Source organism: Cebus imitator, unplaced genomic scaffold (assembly GCF_001604975.1).
Source record: "Cebus imitator isolate Cc_AM_T3 unplaced genomic scaffold, Cebus_imitator-1.0 Scaffold141, whole genome shotgun sequence".
Lineage (NCBI taxonomy): Eukaryota > Metazoa > Chordata > Mammalia > Primates > Cebidae > Cebus > Cebus imitator.
The window spans coordinates 2,460,114-2,480,388 of NW_016107456.1; the positions used below are offsets into that span (position 1 = coordinate 2,460,114).

Below are 20,275 nucleotides of genomic sequence, written 5' to 3' on the forward strand. Positions count from 1 at the left end.
TCTTCCATGTAACTGTGCTTTGGTATGCATTACCAGCCTCTCTTCCTTCCCCCCACAACTGGCCCACCCTTCTTAGCCTCTGGTAGCCATCATTCTACTCTCTACCTCCATGAGATTCACTTTTTTGGATCTCATAAATGAGTCAGAACATGAGATATGTGCCTTTCTCTGCCTAGCTTGTTTCACTTAACATAGTAGCGTCTAGTTCCATCCATGTTGATGCAAATGACAGGATTGCATTCTTTTCATGGCTAAATAGTGTGTGCGTGTGTGCATATGTGTGTGTGTGTGTGTGTGTATGTGTGTATATACATACACTTTGCCATATTTACTAAAGATACAACCCAAATCCCCAGTCATCATTCTTCACCCTTCATTCTAAGAGGTAAACACTACTCTAAAATTGGATTATTCTCACTCTTCTCTATTTTTTATGGCACCTGGATGTGTTAACATACCAGAAGATATTATACAGTGAAGCATTGAGTGTTTTGTATTTTAAGTTAAAATGTTGGCATTTTTTTTTCTCTTGACATTGTGTTTTAGAAATGTAGTCATATTGCAATCTACAGACCTGGATTATTCATTTAATAACGATATAGCATTCCATTAAATAAACACATGTTTTTATGTTTTGTTTTGTTTTTTTAACCTTCTGTGACAATGTACTATAGGGAAGTCAGCATATATACAGATTAGCGAGAGAGTACAATCAAAGAGGAGAGCATGATGTCACATAGACAAGCGTCTTGAAGTTAATAGTGCTAAATTTATTAGTTATTTGGATAGCATGGGCAATGCCCCTAAAGATGTAAGAAAATAACACGTTCTGAGGGCAGTTAATAAACCAGATTAATTGAGTCTTAAGCTGTGAAAGCAATAGGAGATTTAATAAAAAGACAATGCTGTGATTGTAAAGCTTGGAGCACCAGCCTAGGGAATTTCACCTTTTCTGTAGAGATATTAGGGGAGCAGAGGTTGCTTCTGGGTAGAGGAATAAATGAAAGGATAATGTTCAGTATAGCCAAGAAATCTTGAATTATTTTTAATGGATAATAAATATAAAAGATGGGTATTATTTCAACCTGATAAAAGCTCTATCAGTATTTGGAATACAGTTGTGTTGTGATGAAAAAGAGAAAAAGGGTGAAAAAAGCTGAGAAAAAAATGGATAAATCTAGTCTGAAGGCTAATTTGCATTTTTATTTATTTGCTAGGTTTTATTTCTTTTATTAAAATGTTGACATTTACTTAGTAAAATTTATTTGCTTTCAAGAAGTTACATTTACTAGGGTTTATTTAGGAAGATTTTATTCTTATGAGTATTCATCTTATTTCCAAATAATAGAGTAGATTTATAGCCAAGGAAACCTCTGATTTGAAACTTGAGGTTGAAACAATGGGATTTCTGTGGTTACTGGATTTATCAGCTTGTCACGTAATTCAAACTAACAGAATTAGTACAGAGGATTGATAAGGATAAATAGGAATTAAGAAAAAAGGTCCTTCAACAACAGCTACTGGTCTCATTACCTTGTGACAGCCACACGTCATCATTGGAAAAATGAAAACAAAACAATGATGACAATAGAAACATGTTATGAAGGTATTAGAGTTGCTATGACATCTAAGTGGCCGGTTGTGCCAGGAATCCAGAGGAGGGAGAAATGAACAGGTGGAACACAGGGGACTTTCAGGGCAGTAAAACTATTCTGCATGATACTGTAATGGTGGACATACGTCATTTATACGTGTGTCAAAATCCACAGAACTTACACTCAAAAAAGAGGGAACCCTAACGTAAGCTGTGGATTTTAGTCAACAATAGCATGTCAGTATTGGCTCATCAACTGTCACAAATGTACCACACGGATGCAAGATGTTAAAAATAGAGGAAACTCATGGAGGAGGATAGGATGTCATATGAAAGCTCTCTACACTTTCTGCTCACTTTTTCTGTGAAGCTAAAATTGCTAAAAACGTCTATTAAATTTTAGAAAACAACTAGTGAATATGTCTTTGGTCTGTTCATCTTTAACAGATCCTCAGACCAAATGCTTAGATGCTTCAATATCCATTCCTTTTTAATTTGAAGGTTATACATTATTGCTTTACCAAACGAGAATGAAGCAAAATGGCATAACTTAGTTTAATAAATTGTATCAGAGCAGAAGTAGAGAGATAGCTTAGCTGCCAGTTAATTGGACCACAGTATTGTACTAGACGATCAGAAACCATTGTTTTTCAGCATTTTAAAATGTGCATCTTTAGTCTGCCCTGAAATTATCCTCTTTGCCAGTTCAAAATCTTTATGTCCATATACAACTGTTTTTGAAATCATAAATCATATGTCTGTTGATCCATTTTACTACAAAGCTCATTGTCTAAACATGGTCTCACACTTCAAAGGATCACCTGTTTATATGAATGGATTTACCAGTGAAACCCAGGCAAGATATTCCAGACTCTGAGCATTATTGTTTTTCTAAAGGGAAGGTAACTTTGATATATAGTTTGCCTGCTTTTGAACTGTCTCATCTCTACCTTCTAAAATATGATAATTGAAAGCATGACATTCCTATGACTTGCTGATAGATTGTGAGAAATAGCAGCAAAATATATACAGCTGAGGAGATTTCATCAGTCCATCTCTGCACTGAAATTATGGCAGTGATTTGCCTAGAATTGGGGGCTAGGAGATCAAAAATTGTCATAAAGTTGAAAGTTACATTCAGCCAAACACATGGATAATTTTTGTTAATAAACATCATATTATCAGACCAGATTCACCAGTTGTTTTCTAAAATTTAATAGATGTTTTTAGCAATTTTACCTTCACAGAAAAAGTGAGCAGAAAGTGTAGAGAGCTTTCATATGACATCCTATCCTCCTCCATGAGTTTCCTCTATTTTTAACATCTTGCATCCGCATGGTACATTTGTGACAGTTGATGAGCCAATACTGACATACTATTGTTGACTAAAATCCACAGCTTACGTTAGGGTTCCCTCTTTTTTGGGTGTAAGTTCTGTGGATTTTGACACACGTATAAATGACGTATGTCCACCATTACAGTATCATGCAGAATAGTTTTACTGCCCTGAAAGTCCCCTGTGTTCCACCTGTTCATTTCTCACTCCTCTGGATTCCTGGCACAACTGGCCACTTAGATGTCATAGCAACTCTAATACCCTCATAACATGTTTCTATTGTCATCATTGTTTTGTTTTCATTTTTCCGTTGATGACGTGTGGCTGTCACAAGGTAATGAGACCAGTAGCTGTTGTTGAAGGACCTTTTTTCTTAATTCCTATTTATTCTTATCAATCCTCTGTACTAATTCTGTTAGTTTGAATTACGTGACAAGCTGATACATCCAGTAACCACAGAATTTCCATTGTTTCAACCTGCCAGTACTTCTCTCAAGCTTGTATATCCAAGCAAATATAAAAAATAATAGAGCAGAAAATCACTGGCTTCCATACTTATCCTACTCTTCTTGTGTCCTCATTCCCAGTTCTGGTGGCTTTCCAACTCAACTAAGTCATGTACTCAGCCCATTTGTGACAACACAATGTAACATGCTTTACATCCAAGTCTCAGAGTAGGTGAGCTTTTGTATATGGCAGATTACTGCTTACTTTATACTGAGACAAAAATGAAAAAAATAAACATATAAACACATTATTTAATTTATTTATTTATTTTGAGACAGAGTCTTGCACTGTTGCCCAGGCTAGAGTACAGTGGAATGATCTCAGGTCACTGCAACCTCTGCCTCCTGGTTTCCAGTGATTCTCCTGCCTTAGCTTCCTGAGTAAGAGTAACTGGGATTAAAGGCACGGACCAGCACACCTGGCTAATTTTTTTGATAATAGAGATGGGATTTCACTGTGTTGGCCAGGCTGGTCTCGAACTCCTGACCTCAGCTAATTGCTCATCTTGGCCTCCCAAAATGCTGGGATTACAGGTGTGAGCCACCATGCCCAGCCTAAACCCCCATTTTAAATTAATGCAATGATTGTATTAGCCTTTCAAATATTAAGACTGGCAAACTTGTTACAGCTATGGAATTTTCATTGATTCGTCCTACTGTCTGTCTTTTCCTTTTATGTCTGAACAAACCCCAACTCTGCCCACTATTCTCCCTGTCAGGAGACTGATGGAACACAAGCAAGCAGTAACACAAACAGACACAAACACAAGTTCATGTGGAATCAATAAAAATCAACAGAAGATAAGTCTGTGTATTTTTCAATGCATATTATTAAGGATGTGTCTTTTTGACAGTGTATATAAGACCTAAAATGTATGTATTTCTGATTTCTACCTGTATTACTGAAGAAATTACTTAATAACATTGAATATAAAGTCCACTTTTACTTAACCACTTTCCATTCACTATTAACTGGTGTTTCCAAAGTATAAGCAAATCAATCTCTGTAAGTAGTCAAGTGTATACAAGGGTCAGGCATAACACTCAAGATAAACAAAATTCAAAGACATTTGGGACAGAATTGTTGAAGCATTTTACCCAGGACTTTGTGGCTCTGACCATGAAAGAATATAGTTGGTCTTCCAACTGCTATTCAGAGAGAAAGCTTTGACAAGAAGGGTCTGTGTGTATATTCTTCATAATATAATTACAGGTTTGAAGTTCAGATAACATCAGCATTTGGGAAACCAAAATCCTATTTTGCTATTTATCCAGATTTTTAATGTAGTCAGGTTTCCCTTGTTTCTTTAATGGGGTACAGAACCTCCTGTTGGATAGCCCAGTGAATGACATGAAGATGCTCTGATGGAGTGTATTACAGTTCATGGTACCTACCTTGAAACACGCGTTTCACTAATGCTAGTGGCTCTCACTTCCCGTCAATCAAGACTAGGGGTAGGAAGGCTATGTGAGGGACACAGCTATGGAAACATAGGTGCCACATGGTAAGCAAAATTTTCATTTGTTGTGTTGCTGTGAAAAACCTTATTAAAAGAGCTTCCAATGAGAGTACTTGATTAATAACATAGTTCATGTCAATAGAAATAATTTGCTTTTTGAAAAAGTCACCATGTGATACAGTTGAATTCACATTAATGTTATCGTTCATTTTGAATGATCTGCGAAGTATTTTAAGAGAGACCTGGGGAAGTAAATCCATAAGTAGTTTAACATAAATCAAGGTGCAGTTAATTTTTTTTCTATTAGAAATATATTACAAAGATTCTGCCATTTATAACAACATGAAATAACCTGGAGGACAGTATGCTGAGTGAAATAAGCCAGACATAGAAAGGTGCATGTTGCTGATCCCCCTCATATATGGAATCTAGAAAAGTAGAATTCATAGATACAGAATAGAATAGTGGTCACCAGGGGCTTGAGGTGGGGAACATGGGGAAATGTTAGAGGGTGACAACCTGCAGTTACAAGGTGAATAAGCTCTGGAGACCTCACGTACACCATACTCTACACATTGGTGTTCTCACTGCACTCCCTCCCCTCCCCACACACAGCATAACTCTTTGAAGTGTGGATATGCTAATTAGCTCGACTGTGGTAATCATTTCACAGTGTGTACATACACCAAAACATCACTTTGAACACCTTATATATGTACAATTTTTACCAATCATACTTCAATAAAGCTGGAAAAATCATACTTTGAAAAAGCTGGAAAAATACTTCATATTAGTATGAAGTCAAGGTAGTACATTAAAATCCAGTAATGTTAATTGGATTTGGAGGTAACATATATATTACATATATAATGTTAATGCATTTTAATGTTATGTTATACATACACACACACATATAACAAAGATTGTAGCTCTTTGAAAAAGAGTAACATTTTAGCCCAGTGCTAAGGCCAAACAAATGTGTTGGCATGTTTTAGTTCCTTAGATGTGTATTTGAGGTGTCAGAAAATCTCCAAGGGTAAGAAAACCTCAGTGCCAAAAAGTGTAGAATATGAAAGAATCACAAAAATGGCATGCACAAAATAGCCTGCTATGATGTTCAAAATATAAGAGCTAGCAGTTACTACCCAACATTTAGAATATAATGTAATGGAACATATTTCGAGCACATTTATCTTTTAATATTTCAAAGGAGAGATAAAGGCCAAAGTAACATTTTCTTTATCATTAAATTAATTGTTCTTTAAGTTGAAAAGCACATATACTCATATTTTTGTCATCTGATTTTAAACAGCAAAAAGCAATAGCTGTCAAACCGAAGTCAAGTGAATCTGTGAAAATAATTAATGAAACAATTCTAGTAAAAGCATCTTTGTTGTTCATACATGATACAGGCAGGATTGTGGTTGTGTCTGTGTACATGTGGTGGGATTGGTGGGGGAAAAGAAGTTAGTTTATTCACATGATTCTCAACATAGATATACCTTGCAAATAATTGTGCAATTCCCTGCTTTGCAGACAGAATGTCTTTGAATCAATATGTTTTATAAATACTGTATACAAAAAAATATAATTATGAACTTTTAAAGTATGTATTCACACATTAATATTCAGAACTAGAAAAGAAATTTCAGTAAGAAGAAATGTTTTGGAGATTAAAATGTAAAGGGGTTAACCAAATTTTACTAAGCCTTCTGTCCATTCTGGCTACATTTTCTTGCATTCTAAAATAAAAATATTTTGGAAATTTTGACCCCTCGCCCATATTTTTACATGAGAAGTTTTAAATGCCAAGAACTTGTTTCTCACTTTTGAAGCAGGATGCTTTCTTTAGGAAGCAAACTGTATCACATGCATTCTATTAGTTTGTATTTTATTGTATGACATTCTATTATATTTTAAAATGCATTTCTGAGCCCATGTCACTGATTTCATGATTAGTTAATGAGTTGGAAGCAGCAGTTGGAATACACTGGCTTAGGTAATGGCAGTATAAATCACATGTTGATAGAATGAAAGATGTCTTTCTACTGCCACTAACACAGTTTAATGGCCACTTGATGCCACCGTGGCAGTGTGTTACTTAAACCATATATCAATCGACATTGAAGCAACATGACCAAAATGGTTTTACCGCCATTTATAGAATAAGGTCATGAGTTTCATGCAGCCAGGATTCATTGCATTGCTGTTATAGAACTTAACATAGTTGTATTCTATTTGATGGAACCATGCTAACAATTGAGAAGATATAAACGTTAAAAACAATAATACTGTTTTGGAAAATTGATAAGTACTGTCTACATTTTACCTAGAAAAATATATGTTCAGGATTAACCAAGAAAATAATGACAAAATAATGACAAAATGCAATGAGTAGAGTCTTGCCCTTGGAATTCCCTAAAATTATTAGGAAGGCACAATGTTCTCCAGGAAATACTGGTAAATGAAAAAGCAAAGTTTAAAATAGTATGTAAGGTATGCTATCATCTGTGTAAGAAAATGAGAAAAAAACATACATATACACACACATACAATTTTTTGGCAAGAAGTACCCTGAAAACATCAACCAAAAAACTAAAAAAAAAAAATTGCTGATGATACAGAACTTCTCTGCCTATACATTTTTCTCATAATCTTAACTTTGATAATTACATACATGTTTGACACTTTCAAAAGTAAAAACAAAAAAGTACATAATATGTGCAGAATAAAGCAAATAACAGTTTATGTGAAGATTGTTAGAAGCCAAGATTTTAATGGAAGTTATTAGTATGAAGTCCAGGTAGTATATTAAAATCCAGTAATGTTCATTGGATTTGGAGGTAACAATATGAAATTTTTTCTCTAAAAACATACACAAGAATCTCTTGCTTGAAGATCAGTCATCTATTCTCAAAAGTAGATATTTATTAGCCCATTTTTGTTCTAAATGGGAACAATTATAGCGAATGGAAAGTAAACCCAAAACATAGCTATTTCCCACAAAATAATATATACCTAATAATGCCTGTAGAAAAGTGTCAAACTATCTTGATAAAATCTAAAATGTGTATTGTATCCTAATCATACAACAATTATTGCTGTTACTACATACAGTTGCTTTGCACGTAGTTACATGGACTTTGTGTATGCTGTATGAGAAATTGTTACTTTATGGTATGGTATAGCAAATAACACACAGCAATCAGAAAGCTAAAAATCCAAATTAAATAAAAGACCCATAATAAGTTTCTTCCATGCTAAAGAAGACATGATTCTTAAAGTCAAGAAGGGAGAAAGAAAGAAGGGTCAAATCAGTCATTGTTACTTGCAGAAGGCAATGGGTGGATGAAGGACAATGGGGCAATCTTAGACAAACTATTAAGAGGAATGAAGACACCTTCTCTGTGTCTAGGAGATGCTGTTGAGACTGCTAGACAGGAAAGTGTTGCTAAATCTTCAGAAATGGTGTTTCAGCTGAAGGAAGGCATGGTTGCAAAATGCAGATTTGCTTATTTTCCTGTTGAAAAATTCCTTCGTATGGTGCTGTAAGAGTTATCAGGCTAATATTAAAAGAAAGGTGTATTGTCACACTGAGTGTGACTGCAAAACTTTCTTAGCAAATGGCCTGTTTATTTACACTCAATGCACATGTTAAGATGGCTACATGGGATTTTTACTATGTTCTATCAATTTGAAATTTAACTCAACATTCTTCCAGCACAGAAAATTGTTTACAATATTGTATTGAGTGTGAAAGATGTAAGTAAATACTTCCATTTGATGTCTACACACCAACATTAGTTGAAAAATGAAGCAGTGAGAGGTTGATATATATTCTGTAAATTAAGATACTAAAAACCAAAAATCCTTCTACTGGGTAAACATTAACTGGTGAAACATTCTACAGGATATACATACATTTTTCTAGGTCTGCCTGAAAAGATCTAGTAGTGATGTGATCTGATGGCACTGAACACTTCTGATCTCAAATGATAGACTCTAAAATGCCATTTCCCAACAAAGAGACTGCTGAATAAATGTCTGATTACAGATGTGGAAGAGAAAATGAGCAAACTGAGCTTATGACATATGTTCGCCCTAGAGAGGGCTCATGTCACGCGAGCACCAACAGAGAGGGGTCTCAGGTAGCAACAGTGGGGCCATTGGACCATCAAAGGAGCAGCTGGTATACTTGATTGAGGCCTTAGGTTTATAATTTTTACTAAAACAAGGAAGGAAGGAGGGAAGAAAGGGGAAAGGAGGGGAAGAGAAGGAAGAAAGGAGGGAGGGAGAGAAGGAAGGAAGGAAAGAGCTAGAACAATAGCAGCAAAGCAAAATATCTTTGATAACTTTCTGGTGGAGTCCAGAGTGGAAATTTTCCGTTACTAGAGCCTTTACAACATGGGAATCTGTGCTTCGGAAGTAAGTCAGTAAAGATACATTTACACGGATGTTTCCTCCAGCATTGCTCAAAAAAGCCAAAATTGTAAGTGATGTAGATAATCACTTCCAAAGTGATTATTGATTTGATAAGAGATTGATAAAATAAATAATGGTACATCTTTTGTATGTAATATTACCTTGCCACTAAAAATAATGGAACAGAACTCTATTCAATGACATATAAAAATGCTCATGATATATTGTATAATGGAAAAAAGAAATTTCAGAGTAAAATAAAAAGTTTTACCTTATTTATTTCACAAACTAAAACCCTACATGATTATACAAATCACTGTGTTTGCCTTAAAAAGGTAAAAGTCCAGTATCCTGTATGACAATACCGCAACAGTGATCACTTCTGGGATTGGAATTTGATAGCAGTTGTGGGTAGAGAGTTTGGTAGAAAATACATTTTATTTCATACTTCTTATCTTTTTAAAGCTTTTTTATAAGCATGTATTCTGATACATATGTGAGCAGCTATGGTTCCTTCTAGGTACCAGTTATACCATTGCTTAACCTCGTCTATTTCTTCCAAAGGTGTCAGGCAGCAAACAAGACTTGCCCCACCAATTACATGTGGAATAATCACATCTGCAGATGCCTGGCTCAGCAAGATTTTATGTTTTCCTCAAATGCTGGAGATGGTAAGAAGAATGATGTTTTAAAGACTAAATGCCAAGGGTCTATATTGTGATTAACGTACTTTAATATTAAAACCATATGTACAATATTCATCATTCTTTCAAATAAGTGACTTAAAAAATAGTACATTTTCTACTTGACATTGGTATTACTTTGAACTCCTTTATAAAGGAATATACCCATGTTTGTGCACAACAATTTGATGGCAGACATACAAAGGAAGATGCTTTTAAAAGTTTTTAATTGTTTTACGCCACACCCAGAACCAAGTAAGGTATAGTAAGATGCTCTGACTGCGTTTGTCTATACTCAGCAGATGGATTCCATGACATCTGTGGACCAAACAAAGAGCTGGACGAAGAGACCTGTCAATGTGTCTGCAAAGGGGGGCTTCGGCCTGCCAGCTGTGGACCCCACAAAGAACTAGACAGAAACTCATGCCAGTGTGTCTGTAAAAACAAACTCTTCCCCAGCCCATGCGGGGCCAACCGAGAATTTGATGAAAACACATGCCAGTGTGTATGTAAAAGAACCTGCCCCAGAAGTCAACCCCTAAATCCTGGAAAATGTGCCTGTGAATGTACAGAAAGTCCACAGAAATGCTTGTTAAAAGGAAAGAAGTTCCAACACCAAACATGCAGGTAAGAGATCCTCATAAAGGGTATGAATTGCTCTTACTAGAAATATGTTCTAAAACAAAAGCAGCTTTCTTAAATACAGTAACAATTGCTTGTTAGAATGAGCCCAGTAAGTTCTGCATGACAAAATCTTACTATTATTTTTTTAATCAATGCTAAACCTTCATGAGACTGGATTTGCTTCCAAAAAAGCAAGACAGGAGGCTTGAGGATCAAAACTAGATCCAAGCTCAGAATATACTCTAAATTAGTGGACCCTGGGGGATCTTCTCAAAATACATATAGGAGATCCACTCTGCCCTCACCAAAAGGTATGATGCTGCCTTCAGCCATAATTTAGGACAACTGTTCTAAATGCAGACAATTTTTATGTAAAACTTACAAAGGATAGGATAGTACCATTGACTGTAGATAGAATTCTATCTGGAAATAAAAATATATAAGTATTTGATAGAATTAAAGAAATACATGAATATGTTGTTAAAGGTTTTCAAAACTCATTTCTTAAACTTGGTTTTGTTCTCTTCTTCACCAAGAAAAAAAAAATGAAGTCACTGGACTCAAACACATTCAGTGTTAATCCCTGAACCTCTTCCTCTTTAATCCCAGAGAATAAGGTGATCCTACTATTTAAGTCAGACCTGTGCATTTGACATTTTCTCCACATTCCTTCAACATTGCTTCATGACCTTCCTTCATTCTTCTGTCATTTTAACATCTTCAGCTCTACTTTTTTCTCCCTCAGTTTACAAAAGTTTCCAAATTTCTTCTATTTTATTAGCCTCTTACTGTGAAGCTGAGCATACTTTAGCAACCCAGCTCTGTCTTCTTCAAAGCTGCTCAAAAATTAGGCATTGTTTTCATCTACCATTTATTCAGCCACCTGTAACCTGGTTTATGCCCTAGAGTGCTATGTTAAACCTCTAAGGTTTCATCAGCCTCATAGTTGCCAAACCCAGTAGAGAATTGTGTCCTTAGGTAACCTTAGGTAACCTGTCCTTTCTGTGGCCTTTTTCTTTAAGCTCACCTCTCCTGTGACATGACATTGTACTTTCTTAGTTGTCTACTTAATTTTCAGACCATTTGTTTTCAGTCACTTTCACTGGATTCTCTTTTCACATCCACATCCACTTTTTTCATATGGGTAGATAATATTCTTTTTAACAGAAAAAGCTTGTATTTCATTTATTTACTAACTTCACTAATATTCATTATTGCTTTTTCCACATTATATAAAGAGTCCATCTTTTTATTCTCAAGAGTTTTGTGTTCTTATTTTAATGTATATTTCTGATGGTTTTCCTACACTAACATTTTAACCACTGCATAAAAAGGCTTCAGTGAATCTAGCTATCTCATTGATTATATTTTTCTTCCCATATGTTGCAAAGTACATCATAGGAATCCTTTTATTTTGAAAAAGAACTTTTTGAAGTACGAGCGTGACTAATATGTAGGAATAGGTGTACAGGGAAAAATGCAAGATGACCTGAGGTGGAAATCAAAAGTGCAACAAGAAAACATACAAAATTTGGTTTTGACGTTTCATTTATTTGGCTCTAGAAATGAGGTCATGTCTAGTTAATTTTTCTTAAAATTTGCAAATGCAGATTAATACTTATGACTACAGATATTCCTTTACTAAAAAGGGATATGATACTTAATGATCCAGAAAAGCTGTTAATTAAGGCAATGGACCAAAGAATATGTACTCTGCCCACTATATTTTGTAATAAATATTAAGAAAGAATGAGGAGAATATATACTTTCCAAATATGATATTTTCTCTTTTGATCCAATTTATATCACAAAACCTGGAATTATACACTTAGAAAAGTGAACATAGGATAAGTTGCAGTAAACAGAAAGTCTTTACGAAAGAATGTATACTATTAGGAGAAATGCAACGACAGAAATATTGTCTAAGTTCATCTAAGAGTTCTGTAGAAAAGGCTGGTTGTGGTGGCTCATGCCTGTAATCCCAGCACTTTGGGAGGCCGAGGCAGGCGGATCACAAGGTCAGGAGTTCAAGACCAGCCTGGCCAATATGGTGAAACCTGTCTCTACCAAAAATACACACACACACACACACACACACACACACACACACACACACACACGCAACTAGCTAGGCGTGGTGGCACGTGCCTGTAGTCCCAGCTACTTGGGAGGCTGAGGCAGGAGAATCACTGGAACCCAGGAGGCGGAGGTTGCAGTGAGCTGAGATGGTGCCACTGCATTCTAGCCTGGGCAAAAGAGGGAGACTCCATCTCAAAATTTTTTAAAAAAGAGAATTCTATAGAAAAATATGATGGCAGGTTAGTCTGTATGCAGACATAAGAGTTTCAGATGCTAGACTCACTCAGAAGGATACAATATAAAACATAGCTTAATAAGGCTTAAAAAGATGTAATATCTCTATCCTTCTGAAGACAGTAGTATACACATTCTGAAAATATCATTTTGGTTATTACAGTAGGAATTGAAATATAGTTCTTTCTCAAAAGGATTCCTGTGAGGTACTTTGCAGCACATGGGAAGAAAAATATAATCAGTGAGATAGTTAGATTCACTGAAGCCTTTTTATGCAGTGGCTAAAATGTTAGTGTAGGAAAACCATCAGAAATATACATTAAAATAAGAACACAAAACTCTTGAGAATAAAAAGATGGACTCTTTATATACTATGGAAAGAGCAATAATGAATATTAGTGAAGGTAGTAAATAAATGAAATACAAGCTTTTTCTGTTAAAAAGAATATTATCTACCCGTATGTAAAGAGTGGATATAAAAAGAGAATCCAGTGAAAGTGACTGAAAACAAATGGTCTGAAAATTAAGTAGTCAACTAGGAAAGTACAAGGTCATGACACAGGAGAGGTGAGCTTAAAGAAAAAGGCCACAGAAAGGACAGGTTACCTAAGGACACAACTCTCTACTGGGTTTGGCAACTATGAGGCTGACGAAACCTTAAACAGAGGTTTTATATTGAATCCTTCTTGAGTGAGTCTAGTATACATTTAAAATCTGAAATTCTTATGTCTTCATGCAGACTAACCTGCCATCATATTTTTCTACAGAATTCTCTCTTTTTTTTTTTTTTTTTTTTTTTTTTTTTTTTTTTTTTTTTTTTTTTTTTTTTTTTTTTTTTTNACTTTTAATTGCATTTATTTTAATGCTGAATTTACTCCCGTGCCATAAGTTTTTGTTTATTTAGTTTCTTCTGGGATATCTTTTTCTTCTGGGCAACCTCCTCTTCTGGTTTAGGAACAATTTGTTCCTTTTCACTAAAGATTGTCTCGATGTGGCAGGGAGAGATCATGTATGAGTTAATCCAACCATGAGCTCTGTAGGTCCGTCAGCACATCCTAGGTGCTTTGTTCACTTCAAGATGCTCAATGACCAGAGAATCTACATCTAAACCCTTAAGTTCAGCATTACTCTCTGCATTTTTTTTTTTTTTTGAGATGGAGTCTTCCTCTTTTGCCCAGGCTGGAATGCAGTGGCACCATCTCAGCTTACTGCAACCTCCGCCTCCTGGGTTCCAGAGATTCTCCTGCTTCAGCCTCCCAAGTAGCTGGGACTACAGGCACGTACTACCACGCCCAGCTAGTTGCGTGTGTGTGTGTGTGTGTGTGTGTGTGTGTGTGTGTATTTTTGGTAGAGACAGGTTTCACCATATTGGCCAGGCTGGTCTTGAACTCCTGACCTTGTGATCCGCCTGCCTCGGCCTCCCAAAGTGCTGGGATTACAGGCATGAGCCACCACAACCAACCTTTTCTACAGAACTCTTAGATGAACTTAGACAATATTTCTGTCGTTGCATTTCTCCTAATAGTATACATTCTTTCGTAAAGACTTTCTGTTTACTGCAACTTATCCTATGTTCACTTTTCTAAGTGTATAATTCCAGGTTTTGTGATATAAATTGGATCAAAAGAGAAAATATCATATTTGGAAAGTATATATTCTCCTCATTCTTTCTTAATATTTATTACAAAATATAGTGGGCAGAGTATATATTCTTTGGTCCATTGCCTTAATTAACAGATTTTCTGGATCATTAAGTATCATATCCCTTTTTAGTAAAGGAATATCTGTAGTCATAAGTATGGATTTGCATTTGCAAATTTTAAGAAAAATTAACTAGACATGCTTTCATTTCTAGAGCCAAATAAATGAAACGTCAAAACCAAATTTTGTATGTTTTCTTGTTACACTTTTGATTCCCACCTCAGGTCATCTTGCACTTTTCCCTGTACACCTATTCCCACGTTAGGCATGCTCATACTTCAAAAAGTTTTTCAAACATAGCTCCAATTCTCACTAGGTGTGGTAGCTCACACCTGAAATCCTAGCACTTTGGGAGGCCAAGACTGGCAGATCACTTGAGGCCAGCAGTCCAAGACCAGTCTGACCAACATGGCAAAACCCTGTCTTTATGAAAAATACAAATCTTACCTAGCCATGGTCGCACACATTTGTTGTCCTAGCGACTTGGGAGCCTGACACACGAGAATGGCTTGAATCCGGGAGGCGGAGGTTGAAGTGAGCTGATATTGCACACTGCAATCCAGCCTGGGTGACAGAACAAGACTGTGTCTCAAAAAAATGAGATTCCAATTCACTGGAGCAACAGGGCAGGGTACATATTGACCAAGTGGTAATTTGTCCTCTCACTGCTATTGGAAACTGGAAGTCTAGGATGGGAGAAGGGGGACCCTCGCTGCTGAGTTTTGTCCCTCTCACCCACGTGCCCCAGAATGCCTCTGTTTCACCTGGAGCCCAGGTAGAAAGGAAGAGTTAGCCACCATCGTGCAGCCAGCTGCCAAGTAGAGACACAAGAGTGAGGGTGAGGCTGTCCACTGAGGACCACAGTTCTGCCAACATGGCTGGGTTTAATTCCCTGGAAGTCTGGGTCCCATACAAGTCCCTGACTCGGGTGAATTCTGCCATGCTTTTGTGATCACAGCAAGTCAGCAGACCTTCAGTATTCACTTTCAAAATTTCTGTTTTATGTTTCTTTCATCCATGAAGCAAAGAGCACTTCAAAAGAACTAATGCTTACAATACCTCATCCTTCCGTTTGTTCAATCAGCAAGCAAGACTTTGATTTTAAGGCTTTCCATTCCTCTTAAATGTTGTAATTCTAAGCAGAAACAAACTTTTATGAGCCTATGAACAATTTCATCACAAAATTAGTAATTTTGTTCTAGCCTGGAATTTAGAAAAGCACAGAAATTCCTTGGTGGCGTAATGAATCCGTTGGCTTGATCTTTAACATAAGTGTGTTCTTGTTTGTTCTCCTAGCTGTTACAGACGGCCATGTACAAACCGCCAGAAGCCTTGTGAGCCAGGATTTTCATTTAGTGAAGAAGTGTGCCGTTGTGTCCCTTCATATTGGAAAAGACCACATATGAACTAAGACTGTACTGTTTTCCAGTTCATCGATTTTCTATTACAGAAAACTGTGTTGCCACAGTAGAACTGTCTATGAACAGAGAGACCTTTGTGGGTCCATGCTAACAAAGACAAAAGTCTGTGTTTCCTGAACCATGTGGATAACTTTACAGAAATGGACTGGAGCTCATCTGCAAAAGGCCTCTTGTAAAGACTGGTTTTCTGTCAAGACCAAACAGCCAAGATTTTTCTCTTGTGATTTTTTTTTAAAGAATACTATATAATTTATTTCCACTAAAAGTATTGTTTCAGCATTCATTTTTATAGCAACAATAATTGGTAACTCACTGTGATCAATATTTTTATATCATGCAAAATATGTTTAAAATAAAATGAAAATTGTGTTATAAGCTGGTAAGTTCAGTCCATTATCATCTTACATGATAAACAAAAACTACTATCATGAAGACACTGATCCTCCTCTGTTCTTTTTTCTTCTCTAACCGTATGTCAGATATGTATTACTGTGATAAAAAGTATGCTCCTGTAAAAGAAAGTGTCGGGGGACAACAGAATGCTATTGCTTCATCTCTTAATATGTTTAATGATTATAAACATTTTAGCACACGATACTTTTGAATTTATAACCAAGTGAATCTATATGTAATATCTTGTAAGATAGACTGCTTAGCATTGTGATTAAAAGCCATTCAGTGCTCTGAGAACATTCAGAATCTTACCTTGGTAGAAAAGCCTGCAGTATATATTAAAATGGCTTTAAAATATATTCTCAAAAATAATCTTTTCCAAATATTTGACTTCTTCTGGCCAGGTAAATTACTTTTTGTGAGTGTAAGTCCTCCTATCCAATACATTTAAAATAAAGTAAAAATAATATCTAAACGCTCATGCATGTTTAAAAGGAAACATGTCAGCTACACATCAGAAGTGCTAATTTCATTTTCAAAAAAGGCATTACACTAAAATACCTTTATCTTTTTTTTTTTTCCTCAGACAGAATCTGATCTTGACTCACTGCAACCTCTGCTTCCCGGGCTCAAATTATTCTGCCTCAGCCTCCCGAGTAGCTGGGATTACAGGCATGTGCTACCACACCTGGCTAATTTTTGTATTTTTGGTAGAAATGGGGTTTCTCCATGTCAGCCAGTCTCGTCACGAACTCCTGACCTCAAGTGATCTGCAGACTCCGGCCTCCCAAACTGCTGGGATTACAGGCATGAGCCACTGTGCCCAGCCCAAAATACCTTTGTCTAAAACAAAGATTTTGCATGCATAAATACAACCAAATAAGTGGTTTGTTTGTTGACAGATATTTAATTATATACTAGTATGTCATAGCTACTGTATAAAAATAATTTGTCCTGAAAAGAGAAAATATTCCTTGTAAGCATGTAGAGATAACTCTCTAAGAGGTAGCAAATTTATTTAATTTAAAACATTTTTAACTGGTATAGGTGACAAATCATTATGACACAAAATATTACTATCAATATGTTTTGCTACAAAATTTTGTTTTCTTTCAAACTGTTTAATTAGGTAGTCAATGTCCTGAAAATATCCTGAGTGTTTTCAATACTAACTTTAAAAAATGGTTTTATATGCAACAGTTACTAAATTCCTGCTGTGTGCTCTGTACAACGTTATCATCTATTTCATGATGTAAAGTTTTTCATGTCCTAGAAAAGAAAAGGAAAGAGGTCTTCCAGAACACTCTCATTTACAATTATAGTCTATTTATTTTTTAGAAACAATGGCCCTGAAGCCTGTAAGCACTCAACTTATACATTGGCAATTCTACGTACTAAGGTCTAGAAAGTTTTCAAACTTAAGAACAGAAAAAAAAAAGAATTTAAGTAAATTTGACAACAGCTGATTACAAAATGAAAATTGGAATCAAAATACCCCTTTTTAAGGGTATTTTATAAGATATTGTCTTACAGGGAATCACAATCCCTAGTATATAAAATGCTCATCATCTTTGAAATTCAGCTATGATTCAGTCATTTTTTTATCTTATTTGAACCAAAGGGACTACAAATAAACATTATGTAATCTGTTACTGTTGATCTGGTCAATCATTTTTAGATTTCATACATTTAAAATATATTAGCTAAATTAGAAATAAAGTATAGTCTAAGTTTCAGTAAGCACCCTGAGGCCATGTAAAGAATAGTAGAACCTGATTCAATGACTGTTACATGTCATCAGGTTTAAAAACAAACTAAACCCTGTGCTAAACATTAGTTGTCTTGGGTAAGCCAAAAAATGAAAACACTAAATCAAAAAGTAAAGCCTAAAGTATGCCAGAAAAACTATTTAATTCTGTCCCTGGAGATGTAATAATTTTGAACAAAAGTAAGAGTGTCATGAACAAAAATAATGCATTGCCAAACATACTTGCAATTTTATGTGAACCATGAAAATCCTTCTTCAGCACATTATAATGAATGAGATGTGGTGCAGCCCGTCAAGAAGATGGACTAAGGATGAAGCTAAACAGTTAATTAGAAGATTAACAAATGTGATGCAGCAAAAAAGCTACAAAATGCAGTGAGAATATTCCTAAGCTTTGCAGAATAGTCCCGAGATACCAATTCAGTCAACCTAAATGATAAAGTTAAGAAAACTGTGAAAGCTCACAGCAGTTGCTATCTCTGAGCAGTTAATACATCCAAATCTTAGAAAGTTTGTAAACAGAATTTTATGTCCAGAAACCTAATAGTGTATACTCAGTTTAAAAGACTCAAGGAAAAAATGTTTTGGTGAGCAGTTGTGTAAGATTTAGTGTCCAGATTTTTTTGGAGAAAGCTTTTGACATTTACTGATTGCTTGATTAAAACAGATTCCATTATTAGAATTTCTAAAAATAACCTTTGTTCTTTATGTTCACACCACTCAGAACAGAAGTTTGAGTGGCAAATGTAAGACTGAATTCACCAGGGTACCTAGAATGCACTTTAAGGAAAAGAGAAAGGGTCATGAACTTATCTTTATGCGCTAGGCTTTTTCAAGGGATACTCCGCTTATGAAGGAATTTTACTGAATGGATAAGAGAGAAGAAGCAGACACAACAGGAGAGAGAGTCCATATTACAGCAATTGTTTCAGCACACTGGCAAAGCTTACAAAAATCCTTACTTACATGCTGAAATTCCCATGTTCATCTATCTAGGAAGTACTGGGGCTAAGAGTATACACAGTTTTCTTGGCCCACACTCTTCTACATTGCTATGCTATCCCTGGGATCTGACCTTTCATTAGCAGATTTTTCAGAGAATATTTTTTAGAGAATTTACTTTTTAAATTAAAAGTGAGAATAACATAAAAGTAGTATTTCACTCTGCTACAGAAGAGCATGAATGTATCTGATTTTTTTCTAGATGAGTTCTAGAAAGTCCTGAGAAAATCCATTACTGTTTCCTAAAAGTACATATTGTATATCAAAACAACCATTTAAGGAAGTCAGTGACACATATCATGTCATAAAGTACTTATGAAAGAATTGCTAATTTATCATTCTTATGTTTGAATTGTTGGTGTATATGGATATGTTTAAAGTGGGAAATAACAATCTGCTAACTTATGAAAGTGTGAGCCCATTTCATATGGTTTTTCCGTTCCCTAACTAACAACTTCTTGTCTAAAGAAGCATACTGTAATAGAAGGAGCTCTGGATTGGGAATCCTAAACTCAGTTTTTAATCCTTTCTTTTCTGTGACCCTGGGCAAATCACCACCTCCTGAGTATCAGCATGTTAATCGGTGAAGGAAAGAGAAGGAAAGAGTTGGATTAAAATTGTGTATGAAATCCTGGCTCTGAAGTTACAAAGTTTGTTCTAAACTACACACAAGGAGAAATCAAAACCAGAACATTTTAAGAACTACGGGGGCACAGCATTCTTGAGATTACTGAGCCCACTGAGAGGAAATATTTATCTTTTAAAAATATTGCATGTAAGAAATTATAATGAAAAATCTTATCAGTTTTCTGTAATTCCAATTCAATTCCTAAATCCTAACACATTTCCATAGCTCAAAGCATCATTTTTCCTGATTTCTTCATATTAAAGGTGATCACACATACTTTCAAAAAATTATTTCCAAACATCTTGAAAAAAATTAAACCATGCAACGTTCATAAGGAAGCAAAAATTAAGACTTCTTGTGCAATCCTTCCAAACCTCAATCAGATACACATATACTGTATTCAGTCCAGGCAAGGCCTTTGAAG

The 20,275-nt window shown here is 35.5% G+C and overlaps 1 protein-coding gene across 2 annotated transcripts in view; it reads left to right on the plus strand.

Moving 5' to 3' along the window:
- VEGFC (vascular endothelial growth factor C) overlaps positions 1-16,435 on the plus strand; it is a 133,107-nt gene extending 116,672 nt beyond the window's left edge. For both annotated transcript variants that reach the window (XM_017542207.2, XM_017542208.2), the window contains exons 5-7: positions 9,883-9,989; positions 10,295-10,628; positions 15,936-16,435. In XM_017542207.2, coding sequence (XP_017397696.1) covers positions 9,883-9,989; positions 10,295-10,628; positions 15,936-16,050 — 556 coding nt within the window. In that variant the 3' untranslated portion in view covers positions 16,051-16,435. The remainder of the gene's footprint in view (positions 1-9,882; positions 9,990-10,294; positions 10,629-15,935) is intronic.
- The last annotated feature ends 3,840 nt before the right edge of the window (positions 16,436-20,275 follow it).